The sequence below is a fragment of the Myotis brandtii genome, unplaced genomic scaffold, assembly GCF_000412655.1.
Source record: "Myotis brandtii unplaced genomic scaffold, ASM41265v1 scaffold274, whole genome shotgun sequence".
Classification (NCBI taxonomy): domain Eukaryota; kingdom Metazoa; phylum Chordata; class Mammalia; order Chiroptera; family Vespertilionidae; genus Myotis; species Myotis brandtii.
Window position 1 is genome coordinate 1840658 of NW_005360425.1, and position 17791 is coordinate 1858448.

Below are 17791 nucleotides of genomic sequence, written 5' to 3' on the forward strand. Positions count from 1 at the left end.
GATTTCTAAATGTGGAGGGGAAGTGGGGCCTTTCTATAAGTTAGATGTCTTTCCCTTAAGTAGCAAACTAACACTAACAGATTGGATTTACTTGATCTGATCGGCAGTTTTGGAGCAACTTGTCAAATAAACGAGTGTTGTATTTCTTTAACTTCAGCTGCATTGAAACTGCTTAAAATGGTCATATCATCCAGCATTAGGATTATGATACCATTTTTATAGGCCAGAAGTCATTGATAAGTGACTTTGAAATGGGATTCTCTCCTCCCTCCCCCCCCCCCCCCCCCCCCCCATTATATTATTTGGAAACTTTGCTACCCTGATCTTTTCCCTAGCATGCTTTAGGTATATTCAACACTAAACATCAAAGAAGAAACAGAGTTTAAGTGGCTAGGTTGAGCTAGGGATAAACACTAATTAATGTAGTATTTCAGTTCATTAAAAATTTAAAAATAGCCTGACCGGTTTGGCTCAGTGGATAGAGCATTGGCCTGCGGACTGAAGGGTCCCGGGTTTGATTCCAGTCAAGGGCATGTACCTTGGTTGCGGGCACATCCCCAGTGGGGGGTGTGCAGGAGGCAGCTGATCGATGTTTCTAACTCTCTATCCCTCTCCCTTCCTCTCTGTAAAAAAATCAATAAAATAGATTTTTTTAAAAAATTAAAAATAATTTATGGATGAATCAATTGAAAAGCAGGTAAAATATTTCCACTGTATTTTTTTTAATATATTTTTATTGATTTCAGAAAAGAAGGGAGAGGGAGAGAGAGAAACATCAATGATGAGAGAGAATCATGGATTGGCTGCCTCCTATGATCTCACTGAGGATCCAGCCCACAACGCTGGTATGTGCTCTGACTGGGTATCAAACTGTTCAAAGGTTGACACTCAGCCACTGAGCCACACCGGCCAGGCTCCATAGTATTTTTACACTGTGATTTTGCTTGGAAGCCTTTTTTTTTTATTTTTTTATAAGAGATTAGAAGATAAACATTACCCCATCCTCAGGGCTTAGTGTATGGCATTTTGATGAACTATATAGCCTATTCTTCCACTGAGAGGGGGTAAGTGAGAAAGTTTCAAGTAATTATAATTTGGAAAACGTTATTTTTATATTACGTAAAATTTTATAATTTAAAGTGAGTCAGCATGAGGTTTCATATACACATTTGCCATGTTTCTTTTTGCATTTTCTGTACTAGTCTGAGCTACTTCATCCCCACTCCCACAATTGAAGATTGGCACTCTGATTATAGCAGTTTGTTGCTACTAAATAAAAGCTAAATACGTTTCAAGCAGTCAGAAAATACTTTATTATTAAAAGACTTCATTATGCCCCCCTCTTAATATTTACTGTGCTTGTAATTTTAATAGTTTTATTCATTATGTTTCAGCATTGCCCGAGGTTGGCAGGCATATAATTGTAGACCAACATTTTTAAGGCAGCCTGAGTAGAATAGTTCTTTCTTTTTTTCCTTCTGAAAGCTTATGGGAACCTCATACATAGAGCTTATTTTGCTCTTTTAACTGTTTGGCTCCATAAATGAAGGTACCTGGCATCCGTAGTGAGTAACTGTGGTGAAGTACTGGGTGACTTGTTCGTGTTTGCAGTCTATTTCCTCAGAAAGGAATATTTGTGCATTAAGTAATAGTTTATCCCCAAAAAGAACTGTCATGAACAGTCTTATATGAGTAGAAAACAGATGGGAGTGTTGGTCATTAGAACTCTGTGGGGGGTTTTTCATTTCCAAAAATTGTCTGCACCTCTATAATTTTATGTTTTCAGCTTAAGAGGCTGTGCCAGAGAGGGAGATTAGTATTTAATGCCTAAATCTTTCCATCTTTATATTTTATGGCTTTAGTTGGAAGGACAGACAAACAGAGAAGTCCTTTAATTTGGCCCTTTAATAACATTTTTAGAACCAAAGAAGGAAAGACTCCACAAAGATGTTGTAGGTGTGACTATATTCTATATATATAAAAGGCTAATATGCAGTGTGCCCTTGGGAGTTCAGCCGGGAGACCAGGAGTTCACTCGCTCACTATGTCATGTGCTGACCACCAGGGGGTGGCGCAGAACATGGTGGGCGACCAGCAGTGGTGGCCAGCCACTGAGGGAGCAAGGGAAGGAGGAGGCAGGGAACCTGATTGGCCCTGAACGCAGGCCAGGCCTAGGGACCCTACCCGTGCATGAATTTCATGCACTGGGCCTCTAGTCTTTATTATAAGAACCTATGGAAGCAGGAGGTCTTTGTAAAGAACTAATGGGATTGTGAGAGTATGTAGTGGGGGAGGGGGGTGGGAAAAGTTTCTTTGCTAGGATCCTTGCATAGACACCTTACAGTTGTTTAATATTTGTGTAGTTCTCAAACCACATTGTAAAAGTTGTTATTTGAACCTACAGAAGAGACCTAAGAAGAGTGAATGCCTCTGTAACCTGTTTACTTCATGTTGCCTCAGATGTAAAACTGCATCTACCCTCGTTAAATTTGAGATGTCTCACAGTTGCTTCTGAATTATAATAAAGAAATCAAATGAAGTATTTATCCTTAACTAGAGCCAGGACATTGCTATCAACATGGCCTTTCCAGACAAGGTGGTCTTTCCTGTAACAAAAATGCTTTGGATGAAAGGTTTAGGAAAAACACTGGTAGGCTGTAGAAGGAGGAATTTTGCCTCACGTACACAGTCCAACCAGGTTAATGGATTCAGTTTGGTCCCAGGCCAGGGAGCATAACAAGAGGAAGCTTTGGTTTTAGGTAGCAATAGATTGGCTCTCCCATGGTAATTCATTGCAAATATCTCCGTTTGACAGAAAGTGATTGATCTCAGAGTATTGATGATGGCCCTGCAAGTGTGCATCTGCTCTTTTTCTTTCTTTTTTTCTTTAATATATTTTTATTGATTTTTAGAGATAGAGGAAGGAAGAAAGAAATAGCGATCTCCTGCCTCCCACATATCCCCTACTGGGGCTCGAGCCTGCAACCCTGGCATGTGACCTGACCAGGAATAGAACAGACAACCTTTCTGTGCACAGGACAACACCCACCCAGTTGCGCTGCACCAACTAGGACCTGTATGCTCTTTTTCTAAATCAAAAGCCAGGAATAGCAAGCACTAACTGAAATGTTTCATAGTTTGTCTCTCTTAGATTCTTTAAAAGTTTTACGGGAGCTTTCTTATTTCTTAGCCCAGGGTACAACCCCTTTCTCCTCTTTAAAAAAAGAAAGAAAAGAAAAGGTATTTAAAGGCAGTTTATATAGGATTCTACTATGAGAAAATAATAAATTTTAATTGGGGGAGGAGGATTACATGCCACAAGTTACAGCTTGATTGCAAGACTGAGCACTTTTTTATGTTTGGGTTCTAAAGTTTTTCCTTTGACATATCATTCTTTTATTTACTTGAGGGCCATTCTGTTTTGTAAGGTAATCAGTGTTTTATGCCATTTATGAATTGTGCAGTTCCCACCCCCCACCACCACACAGACACTGTTAATAAAGGGAAGGATAAAACAAAAAGGTATTATAAGAATCATTGGAATGTAACTTTAGTTACTATAGATTGAAAGAAACCTGAACTTGGTTAAGTGGGAATTAAGATTGAAGTGTTAATGCTGCAGGAATGATCTCTAGCCATAGAATGTTTTGCTAGTGATAGAGTGATTGTGTGGACAGAATATATATATGAAATATGATGTGATAGGAAAGTGATAAAATTATTCTTGGAAGTAATATTTCAACTTGCAACAGAGATTAAGGAAAATTTAATATAGCTTCTGGTTTTAATGAATTAAACTTTAACTTAAACTTTAAAAGGTTTGTGACTTCTATTCTGATACATATTTTCTTAAATATGTAAAAAATTTGAATGGACACTTAAATTTTTTTTTAATCCTCACCCAAGGATATGTTTTTATTAATTTCTTAGAGAAGAGGGAGAGAAACATCGATCAGTTGCTCCCCCCACCCTAAACACACCCAACCGGGGATCAAATCCACAACCCAGGTATGTGCCGTGATCAGGAATTGAACCTCCAACTGTTTGGTGTATGGAACGGCACTCCAACCAACTGAGCCACCTGGCCAGGACAACAATTAGGCTAGTCTTTCCTCTTAATTTACATATTGATTTATTCAGACTTCAGTTAAATAGATCTTTCACATATCCCTCTTGGTGTGTGCAAAATTCCATATTATAAAAGTTTTAACTCATTTTCTAGTCAAACCTGAGGTGTAAAGAAGAAGGCATTTTAAAGTGTTTTCAAATTGCAGGAACTTCTAAAAGATCACAACTGGAAAAAGACTGTTGAGAACTTGTTGCTTTAAGAATTTAGAAAGAGCTCTAAAACTGGAGCCAGAGACTTGGAGTTTAGTCAACGCTCTGCCACTGATTTGCTCTGTGTCATTAGGCAGTTTCCTTACTCTCTCTGTCCAGTTTCTCCTTGTGAACTGGTAGTGATCATAACCGCCCTCACCTACCTCACACAGTTGCTGTAAGACTAGGGTGTTTGTGACTATGCTTTAATTCTCCAAAAGAAAAGCTGATCAGAAGTTTCAAGATAATATAATCCTATTGTATGAGGGTTCATTTACAGTTTGCCTCTATGAGAGTATCTTTAATTACCATAGATCAGTGGTCGGCAAACTCATTAGTCAACAGAGCCAAATATCAACAGTACGACAATTGAAATTTCTTTTGAGAGCCAAATTTTTTAAACTTAAACTATATAGGTAGGTACATTGTTATTAACTTCATTAGGGTACTCCTAAGCTGGCCTTTGCTAAAAACGTCCTCAATCTGATTGAAGTACGTTCGCTGAGGTCGACCCCTTCCAACTCTCCCATCCACACTCGTCTTGTATACTTGTTTCGTCTATCTCCTTTCGTTCATCCTCTCTATATGTCCAAATTCGCTGAGGTCGACCCCTTCCAACTCTCCCATCCACACTCGTCTTGTATACTTGTTTCGTCTATCTCCTTTCGTTCATCTTCTCTATATGTCCAAACCATCTCAACATACCTTTCTCAATCCTCGACACTACATCTTCTTTCACTCCACAACGTTCCCTAAAATTAATAAAGTTTCAATCGCACTGTATGTGTGCACCCGCACGTGGTATTTTGTGGAAGAGCCACACTCAAGGGGCCAAAGAGCCGCATGTGGCTCGCGAGCCTCGGTTTGCCGACCACTGCCATAGATCATCAAACAGGTAAAACATGGGCCTTATCATGGTATGCTTATCCTGTTGTTTTCTCCCCTGCCAGATACTTAGCACACAGGCTGAATTTTCTTTACAGTAATCCTTGGCAAAAGTGTAACTTCAAAAACCAAACTCCTTGTAGTGGTACTATGGCAGCTGCAATTATATTTTGAGGTAGGTTAATGTGGTGAAACCATTAGATAATCAGAAATTAACTTTGCCTTTTCCCTTAGGCATTTTTGCTGCATATTGCCATCAGGGGCTGCTGTACAACCACATAGTCATCCCTTTGTTTCTGGGCAAATTTTTGGTACCTTGCTTTTGAGTAGGGGGTTAGGTTTTAAGAAGGAAAGTCTGCTTATTTCACTCATCACTTTGCAGAATTGAACCTTGCTGTCCAATCACAATGTATCTGTAAAAGTTGAAAAAACAGTGAAAGTTTTTTTTTCCATTTTAGTTCAATTCTAAACTTCTGCAGGTGTTATTAGGCAGCCTGTTGTGTCTGACCCAGTTATCTTCATGGATCAGGGCAGAACCTTACATTTTGATAGGCTTACCCATTTCCAGGGGGATGTCTTGTTTCTAGGAAATAGCAAAGGTTATATAAGCAATTCCTTGTTGCAACAAACAAGTTTTTGTTTTTGGTTTTGTTTAAGAAAAAAAATGCATTTTAGGTACACAGGGTATGGAAACAGTAAACATTTATTTTTTTATCTCTATAGATGCTGGCATCCCCTTGTTGCAGGCAGTTGGTGGTATCTGTCTTAGTTTTATAGAATAATGGAACTGCAAGTACTGGAAGTAAACAGTTGGGGAGATTCATACTTGGAAAATAATAAACAAAAAATCCATCTTGTTTAGTGAGACAGCTAAGAACATTGACGTATCAGGAATACTTTTAAATGATTTTTGCTGTAACTTGTAGCTTTAATGTCTCTCTTCAGTTACAGAGAGACCCATAAAAGTATTACTGTATCTTGTGAATAAAGATCATTCTTGTGGGCTAGTATATGGATGTATTGCTAGGCTGTGGAAAGCAGTGGTGTGTGTGTGTGTGTGTGTGTGTGTGTGTGTGTGTGTGTGTAAATATTCTATGTTTATAACACTATGTATTATATAAGTTTATATAGAAAAAAAATGTTTCTTTAGTGTTTGGGGGACTAAAGCTGTAATATAACCATTCCAGTGTAATCTGACTACTCACTCTAGAGAACATTTCTATTGCACAGAAATGCACACCCCTAAAGCATTGCTAACTGCTCCCACTGTAGATAACTGCTGCTTTTTTTAAAACCCAGGTAATGGAGGAGGAAATAGTACCCTTTTCTGAAAATAAAATGTAAATATAGGACATGTGGGGAGGGTGGGGCCCCCTGCAGATGTCCTGCAGATGGACAAATAGCCTTTCAAATTTTCCTTTTTAACCATCTTGACCGTGTGTGCCTATTTGTATTGCAGATGTGAACTATTTTTGGGGGTCGATATGAGTATGTTTTGAAACTGAATTATTACATAAAATCAGCGTAACTTCTTTTTCCATCCTCCTTTTCCACACTAACTGTTCTTGCCAAATATGTCTACTGATACCAAGTTTCAGCGTGGTTAAATGATGGGATTCTCCAACCTCCTTCATCTTCCCTACCCTGTCTTACACCTGGCCTGGCCTTATATATTTTGTTGGCTTTTCATAAGTAAGAACAGTTTACTGTAGTAATATAAAGACTTCAGAGTTTCAAAATGTTTATAATTCCTTTGTTAATATTTGGTTACGCAGAAGCATCAGTTAAAACAATGGAGTGAGTCTGAGTTTGTAATATGCTATAGGACCAGATAAGATCTTGAATGATACTAAACTTGACTAGCACATTTATTAAAAGGGAATATGGTGGGGGTGGGAGCAAGCTATGACATATATATGTAATCACTGTATTATTAGAAACACCAAATGCTGAATCTTATCACTGTGCACTTGGGGGCCAGGCTTTGGATTTGATTGTTATTTTAATTCCTTGAAGACTATATGTAATTATGATGAGGAGAAGGCAAATAAAGTTTTTAAACTAAAGTACTTTTTTGCTATTTAAAGTTCGGTAGTAAATTTTCTACTTTCATTTACTTTATCTTCCCCCAAAAAAATTACAACAAAAAACTTAGGGTTGAGATTGAGAAGCTTAAAAAGGCCGCTTTTTAAGCAGTTCAGTCACTTACAATATTGTGTTAAATTATCACAATTCTTCCCGAGCCAAACTGTCACTAAAATGTCCTGTGACGGCCCCACTCCTCTTTTTCTGCCATTCTGCATATTGGAAAAGTTCTATGTTGTATTTGTTTTTAATGCTTGATTTTCAAAAGAAATACTGGTTTTAATGTTGCTTAGCTTCAGTTTGAAGTGTAACTTTCACTAATAACTGCAATAAAAAGAAAAGCTTTGCTCCAAGCTTTCTGTTGTGTTGTCATCATTATAGCTCTTAGGTAAAGGGAACCAGTGTGATACAATGGAAAGAATTCGGGTGTTACGGGTCATGAGGTCCTGGGCTCCAACCTGGATCGTATGACACTCAGGGCAAGTTCCTTGATGCTATCTGTAAGAAGATAACAGTAGGGCTGTTGGGACATTCAATGAGATAATATACAGAAAGTACCTAATAGGGCTGGGCATGTGGACTGAGCTCAGGTTTTAAAGAGGTTCTCCCCCGCTCCATTTGTCCTTAAATAAAAGACACTGGGTGGAGTGGAAGGAAGGGGAGGCAAGAAGTCAGGCAGTAAAAGAATTTAAGAACAATTAGTGAAAAAACTGATATGAACTGGGGGACTCTTCACAGGCCCAGAAGTGGATAGACAGTTCAGGTATAACAAGCAAGAAAACACTGGACTAAGATTTTGGGAACCAGCTCTCAACTGTCATAACTATAATTTTAAATGTATCATCTCATTGTACAATTGAAGTTATTGGACTAAAATCAGAGGTGTCAAGTTGGCAGGCCAATTTTGGCCTGTGAAAAATTTTTGGTGTTTAAAATATTTTTACTAGTTGCTAACATTTTAAGAATCAGAAGACCTCATAAAAATCCAGATGTCTTCCCTCGAAAAGTGAGGAGACTCAGCAACTTCACGTTATTCCTTCCTTCATGACTGCCGTCAGGGGAAGCTCAGTCATAGTTGCCCCCTTTGAATGGGGCCGACTGTCTCCACAGCCCCACCACTCTTTGCCCAGCCTGCACTGTCATTTTTCCTTTGCTATAACTGGGCTCAAAGTGTGAGGTACGGCCTCCAACCAATGCAAGAATGCCTCTGAGGATGTGCTCCTTACCCAGGAGTAACTAACTACTTTGAAGGAGTCCAGCCTAAATATGAAAAACTTATTCCCGCCCTGGCCAGGTGGCTCAGTTGTTGGAGTGTCGTCCCTTACACCAAAAGGTTGAGACTTTGATTTCCAGTTAGGGTACATACATAGGTTGCAGGTTCGATCCCTGGTAAGGGAGGCAACTGATCAATGTTTTTCACATCAATGTTTCTCTCTCCCTCTTTCTCTAACATCAGTCAACATATCCTCGGGTGAGGTTAAAAATTTTTTAAAAACTTGTTCTTTCATAATTTCTTATTTACCCTATTCATGTTCTCCAGAACATCAGAGAATTCAGTCTCATCCCTTCTTGCTGTTATGTATTCCCCATCCCAGTCGTCTCCCAGTGTTATTTTTCCACTTAAGAGGGAAGAAGGGCTGAAAAGAACAGCTTTTAAGATGATCAGTGTTGCATTTCTGCATATTGGAAATAATGATATTTTAACATGCTTCTAAACAGAAAAGGGTGAATAAAATGATTATTCATCCTCTGAATTGTCTTTATATCTATTTTTCTCTTAGCTTTAAATTAAATAGAAAATTGTGTTGACCAATGTCACCCCAATATATTTAATAAAATAATAATAAATAAAAGTAAATAAATAAAATAGAAAATGACCTCAATGCAACATCAAAATAGGAACTATTTGTTAGAGATTGGTCACTTGAAAGAAAAAAAGATAACTTATCTGAAATGAATCCAGATAGAAGGTAGTTAACAATCATGTAGAAATCATAATCCAGTAGTCAGTTAGTTTATAATATCTGTAATGATCAAGAAGCATAGTAGCACATTTCAGTAGGAAAGAATTGGGAGATGGAGTACTAAGTACTGTATTTGCCTCTAGGCATTGGAAGTGCAACCTAAAGAAAGATACTTAAACTTCAGAGGAAAACACACAAAATAGGCTGTGCAGATATACATCTCCAGGAAAGGTTCTCTTCAGTAAGTACCTTAACAAGATACTATTTTTCATATTAGAATAAAATCAGCTGACCAAGTTTTAAGCAACGTGCATTTTAAAATACTTTATTGATTTGTATTTATTTTTTAATGATTTCTTTTTTTAAAAAAGTTTTAATATGTTTTTATTGATTTCAGAGAGGAAGGGAGAGAGAGAGAAAGATAGAAACATCAATGATGAGAGAGAATCATTGATTGGCTGCCTCCTGCATGCTCCCTACTGGGGACCAAACCCAAAACCCTGGCATGTGCCCTGGACCAGAATCGAACCTGGGACCTTTCAGTCTTTAATGATTTCTTTTAAAAAAAAAGTTTTAATATGTTTTTATTGATTTCAGAGAGGAAGGGAGAGAGAGAGAAAGATAGAAACATCAATGATGAGAGAGAATCATTGATTGGCTGCCTCCTGCATGCTCCCTACTGGGGACCAAACCCAAAACCCTGGCATGTGCCCTGGACCAGAATCGAACCTGGGACCTTTCAGTCCTCCGGCCAATACTCTATCCACCGAGCCAAACCAGGTAGGGCTAGTTTATTGATTTTTAGAGATACAGGAAGGGAGAGGGGGGGAGAGAGAAAGAGGAAAGAACATCAATGTGAGAGCATAACATCAATTGGCTGCCTTCTGCATGCTCACTACCAGGGATCGAGCCAAAAACCCAGGCATGTACCCTGACTGGGAATCGAACTTTTTGGTACACAGAACAACACCCAACCAACTGAGCACGCCAGCCAGGGCTAAAGTACTTTTAAACATTGTTCTAATTTGATAAAAGTTGTATTCTGATTATTTTAATCAGTGGAATTCACTATATTAGGTAATATATGACATTTACCTGGAGAAAATTGAGAAGAACAGAGAAGATACATACCATCAGACTGCACAGACTTTGAGAGAACATGACTTTCAACAAAGGCATTTCATGTCTTCTTTGGCTAAATCTAAATCACTTTAAAAATTTTAAGTTCACATTTTTGTTTCACTTTTTTTTCCATTTTAAATTTTTTCCTGCTTCTTTGTTTATATCTCTAGGATCCTTTTTAATCCATGAGGATGCTGGATGAATACTCAGGTACTTCAAATATGAAGAGGGGGAACAGCCAACTGAAGGATATTGCAACTTCTTCCTAATATTCATATGAGATATGACTGCTTTATCTAAGAGCACCACTCCCAGGGTACTGCATATATTAAACAGAGAGATGATGTATATTTCTGCTACAAACTGACAGTAACTCACTCCTTGAAGATTTTATATATATATATATATATATCTTTTTTTAATATACATGTTGTTGGTTTTTTTTTCAGAGAAGAAGGGAGAGGGAGAGAGATAGAAACATCAAAGATGAGAGAGAATCATTGATTGGCTGCCTCCTGCACACCCCCTAGGAATTGAGCCCTCAGCCTAGGCATGTGGCCTGACTAGGAATCAAACCATGATCTCTTGGTTCCTGGATTGATGCTCAACCACTGAGCCACAATGGCTGGGCTATGAGGTTCCTTTTATGAGTCCACATTTGACCAGATGTCATCATGATCACAAAACACTGAGCTAAAACTGCCCACAAATTGTTAAAAATAAATTTCCCATTCCAGTTCAATAAATACACATGTCCACCAATAAGAACCAAAAAATCCCCAACTGGAAGGGATTGGGGTAGTTTGTAGGTTGTCTAATTCTGATGTTGACCTTCCTTCCCTCTGTTCTCAGCTACCAATTTGGCCATTTGCCCAGCTATGAGACCACTTTCTTCCAAATGGTAGATGTCATCTTATCTAAATTTCCTTTTAGCAGAAAAATAGTGGAAACTTGAAACTGATATCAACTGGAGCGTTTGAAGGGCCTCGGGGTTTTCATCCTAATCCACCATAGCAAAATATACCTTCCTAGTGAATGCACTGGAGTGCGGCCAGGTATATGCCAAGATCTAAACTCCTTCAGCACCGTGTTTGCATATTATACATGATCTAACCTTCTGGACAGCAGCAAACATTACAATAATAGTTTCTTGCAAAATAATAGAACACAGCTTTACTCATTTTTATCACTCTGTTTCTCTTGCTCCAATTCATCAGCCGCCTGACCTTTTCTGCTAATATCTTCTTCCCTTGGCCAGGATGTGTGGAACCTCGTGAGTCATGAACACCAAGGGCATCACCACAGTCAGAGACATACACCAAAGCCATCACCATTCTGCCATAGTTGTTTCCTTCTTTCTGTTACGTTTCAAACCATATAAGCCAAAATATGATCATTTCTTCCAGCAAATAATCTCCAAGATGGTAGGTTGTTGTTTTTCTTGTCTTTAATCCTAGTAAAAGAGCTATATCACAAATTCCCATGTATGTCTGGTTTATGAGCCATATATTAGAATTTAGGAAATATCCTATGGGGGAGAAAATATTCTGTGGTCAAAGAGGTTTGGAAAATGTTCTAGCCTCAGTCTTTCTGCAGACTCGCATTTCTGGACAGCACCTGGATTTACCACAAGCATCTCAAACGTCCCAAAAGCCAGCTTTCTCCTCCCCTTGGCGACCAAGCCCTCCTCCTTTTGCGGAAGGCTAACACAATCCCACCAATCACTGAGGTCTTAAAACTGAGGACTCTTCTTGGACTCCTCTCTTTCCCTCATCCATTAAACCTGAACTTGGCCTCTGAGACAGACTCTCCACTTAGCTATGTGACCTTGGGAACGCTCCTCACTTCTCTATGCCTCAATTTTCCTGCCTGTAAGACGGACAAGGTAACAGCACGCCATTCCTAAGGCTGTTCTGCACAGAGGAGGACCGAGGATGGAAATCTCATCCCTGCTTTCCTCTCGATTTCCCACGCCACCACTAGAGGCAGTGTGGAGTCGTAACGCAGAGGACGTGGACCTGGGGACCAGACTCACCGGCGCTGACATCCCTGCCTTTTAGCAGGGCCAGTCTTTTCAGACACCGGTGGAAATGGAGATAGCGTTTACCTCATGTAATAGTTATGAACATTAAACGTTAACATTTCCCAAGGCCTAGAACAATACTGGCACGGTTGAATTATTTTCCTTCTCTTTTTTAAATGGTCGGATTTTGAACATTGCTTCTAATATTCCAGGCGTGTGCCCTCTCCAAATACGATTACCACTCCCTCTACCAGTGGTTCTCAACCTTCCTAATGCCGCGACCCTTTAATACAGTTCCTCATGTTGTGGTGACCCCCAACCATAAAATTATTTTCGTTGCTACTTCATAACTGTAATTTTGCTACTGTTATGAATTGTAATGTAAATATCTGATATGCAGGATGTATTTTTCAGGGGTCGCGACCCACAGGTTGAGAACCACTGCATGCCGTCAGGCAGATGAATGAAATTGTTGGACAAGACAGGACCAAAGGAATGCGTGTAAATAACGTCAAATATATTTACATTTCTGGAAGGATGGCTACTGGGGAATGCGCCTGAGCGGGAGATGTACGTATGTCTTATCATGTCGATGCATAACTTTGACCAAAATTAAAACGTTTAACTTGTAAAGGAAATGAACGCCATATCCTGCTGCCCTCTCCTCGCGCCCGCTCCTGCAGCCGCAGCCCGCCAGCCGCCTTGGGCCCCGTCGCTCCAGCCCCGCGGTTGCCAAGGTAAACATGAGGGTGGCGGTTACCAGCGCGCTGACAGGCGGGTGCCTAGCAACCGGGGGGCGCAACAGAGGAGCTGGCGGAAGTCTGAGCTGGGAAGGAGGTGAGAGGCTAGGGGAGCTGGGGCGCTGTGAGGACTCACACCCAGGCTCAAGCTCCCTCCCTTCCTCCCTCCTCCTTCTTTCTCTGCGCCGCCGCCGGGGTATTAATTTAAACCAAAAAGGATTATCCTGGGGAAGGGAGTGGTGGGGTGCGCCTGGGAACTAGACAGAGCCCGGCTGCTCCTCCTCCAACAGGGGCTGAGGGAGGGAATATGATGACCAGGTGGGGAGGGGACCAGCGCATACCCCCTCCAAAAAAAAAAAACAACTCCCCTGTGCCAGCCCACATCCCTTGCAAAACTAGCCCGCCCTCTCTGGATGGAGAACAGGGCTCGTTTTCTTAGAACCCGTGCAGGTCCTGAGCACAGCTGTGGCGGAGAAAGAAAAGAAAGCGCCACAGGACTTGATTGCTGGGAGTAGGGATGGAAACTGGATTAAGGACTATTATTCCTGCTAAACCCCACCCACCCACCAGCCCCACTAAGCACTTGGCAGCACACACACCCTCCAGGACCTGCAGGGTCCAGGAGTGTGTGTCTGTGGATGGATGGGTGGGAGGAAACTTAGTTAATGCTTCAAAGTTGAGCAAATCGAGAGCTGTTCCCAAGCAGGCTTCCTGCAGCAAGGGATTGGGAGCAAAATGGACAGGAGCAGGTCCTTTGGGGGTTGTTTTTTTATGTTATAGCAAAGGTGGAAATTTATTGAAGAACAAGTACAGACTCTGGAGGGAGCTTTTGATCTAGGAGAGGACTGACTGAACCGTCTCCCGCAGCCTTGCTTGTCCTCTCCAGCCGAGGTGGGTGTCTTGGAACAGGCCTAGGGGCTCAGCACCATGGCCATGCTGAGCGTCAAGCCCAGCCAACGCTTCCAGTTGCAGGACTGGCATACCAACAGCTACCTGTTGTCCACCAACGCTGAGCGGCAGCGAGATGCGTCACACCAGATCCGCCAGGAGGCCCGGATCCTCCGCAATGAGACCAACAACCAGGTTGAGAGCGGGAGCTCAGGTGGGCAAAGGGATAGCCCCTGTCCCCAAACACCCTCTTTATCTGGCTCTGTCTCTTCCAGACCATTTGGGATGAACACGACAATAGGACTCGACTGGAAGAGAGAGTTGATACAGTCAACCGATGGAAGGAGATGCTGGACAAGTGTCTGACGGATTTAGATGCAGAGATCGACGCCCTGACACAGGCAGGGAGCTAGGGCAGGGTGCCAGGAGACCCTGCCGCAAGGACCTCCCCTCCCTCCCCACTTGGAGGTCAGGGAACCCTTCATGGGGTATTTAGTGACCTGTCCACCTGAGTCACTCACTGGCCCCTCTATTAACGTGGGAGTGAGCGCTGCTTCTCGGGGAGTGGCCCAGCAGCCTCCTGTGCCTTCTCTGTTCCAGATGAAAGAGTCAGCAGAGAAAAACCTGCAGGCCAAGAACCTGCCCCTGGATGTGGCAATCCAGTGCCTGACCCTGCGGGACAGTCGGCGGGACGTTGATGTGGTGAGGGACCCTGTGGAGGAAGAGCTGCACAAGGAGGTGGAGGTCATTGATGCCACCAAGAAGGCCTTGCAACAGAAGATCAGCCAGACGTTTGAGAAGCTCTGGTAAGGGAGAGGCATCATTCTCAAGCTCACCTGCACTTGAAGGCTGTGTGTCCTGAGTAGAATATTTGTACTGTGGATGACCGGCAGCTGGCTCTCCGGCTGCCTTCGGTCCCTGCTGTGCCCATGGCAAACACCACTAACCGATGATACCACTTTTTCCTCTGCCTCGACACGGTCTCAGAAGACTGCTCTGGGGAGCCATTGTCGATTGATGGGAAGCATGGGAGATGAAGCCCGTTTGCCACCACCCCTGACTGAGTACCCTATTGTGTGTATGTGTGAGCCTTTGTGACTGTAACTAATACGTGTGCCCTTGTGGTTGTGTGTGAGCACGTGAGGGTCATAATTTTGTCTGTGAGGAGCTTATCCAACTATGCTGGCCTTTGTCTCAGCTGCAGCGGCAGCAGCTCCATTGTCACTCCAGCCTCCCCATCCCTCGGGGGCCCTGGAGCACAATGGGGGCTAAGTCCTTGGGGCCGTGGAGGGATGGAGCTTGAGCTAGTCTGTTCCTGCCCCAGCCTCCTGCAGGAAATCCGACAGCAGCTCAACTCTGACCATCGGGGCAAAATGGAGACATTGGACATTGACAGAGGTTGCCTCTCTCTCAACCTCAAGTCCCCAAACATCTCTCTGAAGATTAATCCCGCGCGTGTCCCCGATGGGTAAGAAGTGTTTCAGTCTCTCCTCCCCTCACCCCACAGTGGCCATACTCTTATGACCCCCGTATCTCCTGCCACCTGCAGCTCCTCATCACTTCAAGAGTGGGATGAATTTAGTCGGTTCAACAAGAACCGGGCGGAGGCTGAGATGAAAGAAGCCACAGACCTGAGGGAGGCCATCGCCCTCACTATTGCTGAGGTAACTGACCACTCCCCTGACCCTGCTCTTCCATGGCTAATGGATGGCCCAAGTAGGCACTCAAGCCTTTAGCTTTAAAATATATATATATTATTATTAATTTCAGAGAGGAAGGGAGAGGGAGAGAGAGATAGAAATATTAATGATGAGAGAGAATCATTGATTGGCTGCCTCCTGCACGCCCCCTACTGGGGATCGAGCCCACAACCCGGGCATGTGCCCTTGACCGGAATTGAACTTGGGACCCGTTAGTCCGCAGGCCGATGCTCTATCCACTGAGCCAAACCGGCTGGGGCAAGCCTTTAGCTTTTGTTCCCTGTTGGCCATTGGCATCCCAACCCTTCACTTGAGGAACATCCTTAAGATGGTCATGAACTTATACCCTGTCTTGCCCGGCCCACATCTTGTCCTTCAGACCAACAATGAACTGGAAGCCCAGAGGGTGGCAACGGAATTTGCCTTCAGAAAGCGGCTGCGGGAGATGGAGAAAATATACAGTGAGCTCAAGTGGCAAGAGAAGAATGTGAGCCTTCTCATTAGTCTCCTGGGCTTGGACTTCCTGCTGTGGGAGGAGGAGTCCAATGTCGGTCCAGCAAGCCCTGGGTGTACCGTGGTGGGTTCAGCCACTGGAGACCACTCACTCTGTCCCCTGTAGACCTTGCAGGAGATCGCTGACCTGCAGGAGGACATCCGGCACCTGGAGGAAGATCTGCACAGGAAGATCCTGAACCTGAAGCTATGCCATACTCGGCTCGAGTCCAGAACCTACCGGCCCAATGTGGAACTCTGCCGGGACCAGGTGGGAGGGTACCCCAGTGGGGCACTGCCCCCTCCCCTCCCGCTAAAGTCTCCTCAGGATCACTCACTCCCCAGCACATATTCCTGGTGGAGCAGGGGTGCCCAGGCCCGTGGGCTAAAGGCTAGCATGGCTGACTCCCAACCCTCACCTCTGCTTCCAGGCACAGTATGGCCTCACCGACGAGGTTCACCAGTTAGAGGCAACCATTGCTGCCCTGAGGCAGAAGTTGGCACAAGCACAGTAGGTTTGGGGAGTGGACCGGAGGGGCAGGGAGACACCTCTCACCCATGGGGCCTCTTGCTGCCTTCTGGCTTCCCCGCTGGCTTCCTTCACCTTCTGCCTCGTGCAGGGGTGGTGGGTTGTTAATGCCTCCTCCCCAGGGATGCTCTGGATGCCCTGTACAAGCACCTGGCCCGGCTGCAGGCTGACATCGCCTGCAAGGCCAACTCCATGCTGTTGGACACCAAGTGCATGGACACTCGCCGGAAGCTGACGGTGCCAGCCGAGAAGTTTGTGCCCGAGGTGGACACCTTCAACCGCACCACAAACCGTACCCTGAGTCCACTCAAAAGCTGCCAGCTGCAGCTAGCCTAGCCTTGGAGGCTGAGGAAGGAGGAGGGAGGGGGAGGTTAGGAGGGAAATGGAAGAGAAAGGGGGTGGAGAGAATGAATCTAATAAATGTCGGGTTTCTCAGTCTTCTAGAAGGTTTTCTGCTACCCCTGCATGCAACCAGCGGAGAGTGAGAAGGCTCTTGGCCCTCCTGTGAATGGAGAGGCATAAACGGGGACCATCATCCCCCAAGCTCCATGTTCCAAATCCGATTCCTTCTCCCTCTTGAGGGACCCCTCTCAGGGGTAGGCCAGCACCCCCTGGGCTCCAGTGGCATGATTTCGAACCAGCCCAGCCCCAGCAGGACCCTTAGCTGCCCTCTTGTTGCCTAGGGAAGGCCCAGAGAAGGCTATGATCACAGTGGGAGTCAGGGACCAAGAACTGGGGCTGCCGTCGTTGGAGAGCCGGGGTGACGGGGCAAAGAAAGAGGCTTCATAAAGGCAGGACCCGGGTGGCAGTGGCCTGAAGGGCAGGGCTACCGCGGTCCGATAGTCCCCTCCTGGACTCTTTAGTGGCATGACACCGGTTACAGATGGGGAGAACGAGGCCTAAAAGCAGTGGCCTGGTGGGCTCCAACCAGCGTTGCAGGACCTAACCTGGTCCCACGCACGCGGAGCTGCACCTCCGGGCCGCTGGGTGGCGCTGTGGGTAGCAAGCGGCGCCGCGACTCAGAGCCACAAGGGGGCGCTGTGGGG

At 43.8% G+C, this 17791-nt stretch overlaps 1 protein-coding gene across 2 annotated transcripts; it reads left to right on the forward strand.

Annotated features, from left to right (window-relative positions):
• Positions 1-13193: 13193 nt before the first annotated feature.
• On the forward strand, positions 13194-17180 carry TEKT2 (tektin 2 (testicular)). Of its 2 annotated transcripts, XM_005868585.2 has the most exons (10): positions 13194-13233; positions 14004-14219; positions 14300-14425; positions 14625-14830; positions 15349-15492; positions 15574-15688; positions 16104-16211; positions 16344-16487; positions 16648-16727; positions 16868-17180. In XM_005868585.2, exons 2-10 carry the CDS (start codon positions 14064-14066, stop codon positions 17079-17081), a joined length of 1293 nt encoding a protein of 430 aa, XP_005868647.1. In that variant the 5' UTR covers positions 13194-13233; positions 14004-14063; the 3' UTR covers positions 17082-17180. The 2 variants fall into 2 exon arrangements, with proteins under 2 accessions (XP_005868647.1, XP_014396987.1); XM_014541501.1 differs by lacking the exon at positions 13194-13233 and having other exon boundaries at positions 13934-14219.
• Positions 17181-17791: the final 611 nt, after the last annotated feature.

Coding starts and splice junctions, on each gene's coding strand:
- TEKT2 (XM_005868585.2), top strand. CDS start 14,064: ATGGCCATGCTGAGCGTCAAGCCCAGCCAACGCTTCCAGTTGCAGGAC. Junction 15,493..15,573: donor CCCGCGCGTGTCCCCGATGG/GTAAGAAGTGTT, acceptor TGCCACCTGCAG/CTCCTCATCACTTCAAGAGT. Junction 16,728..16,867: donor CAGAAGTTGGCACAAGCACA/GTAGGTTTGGGG, acceptor CCTCCTCCCCAG/GGATGCTCTGGATGCCCTGT.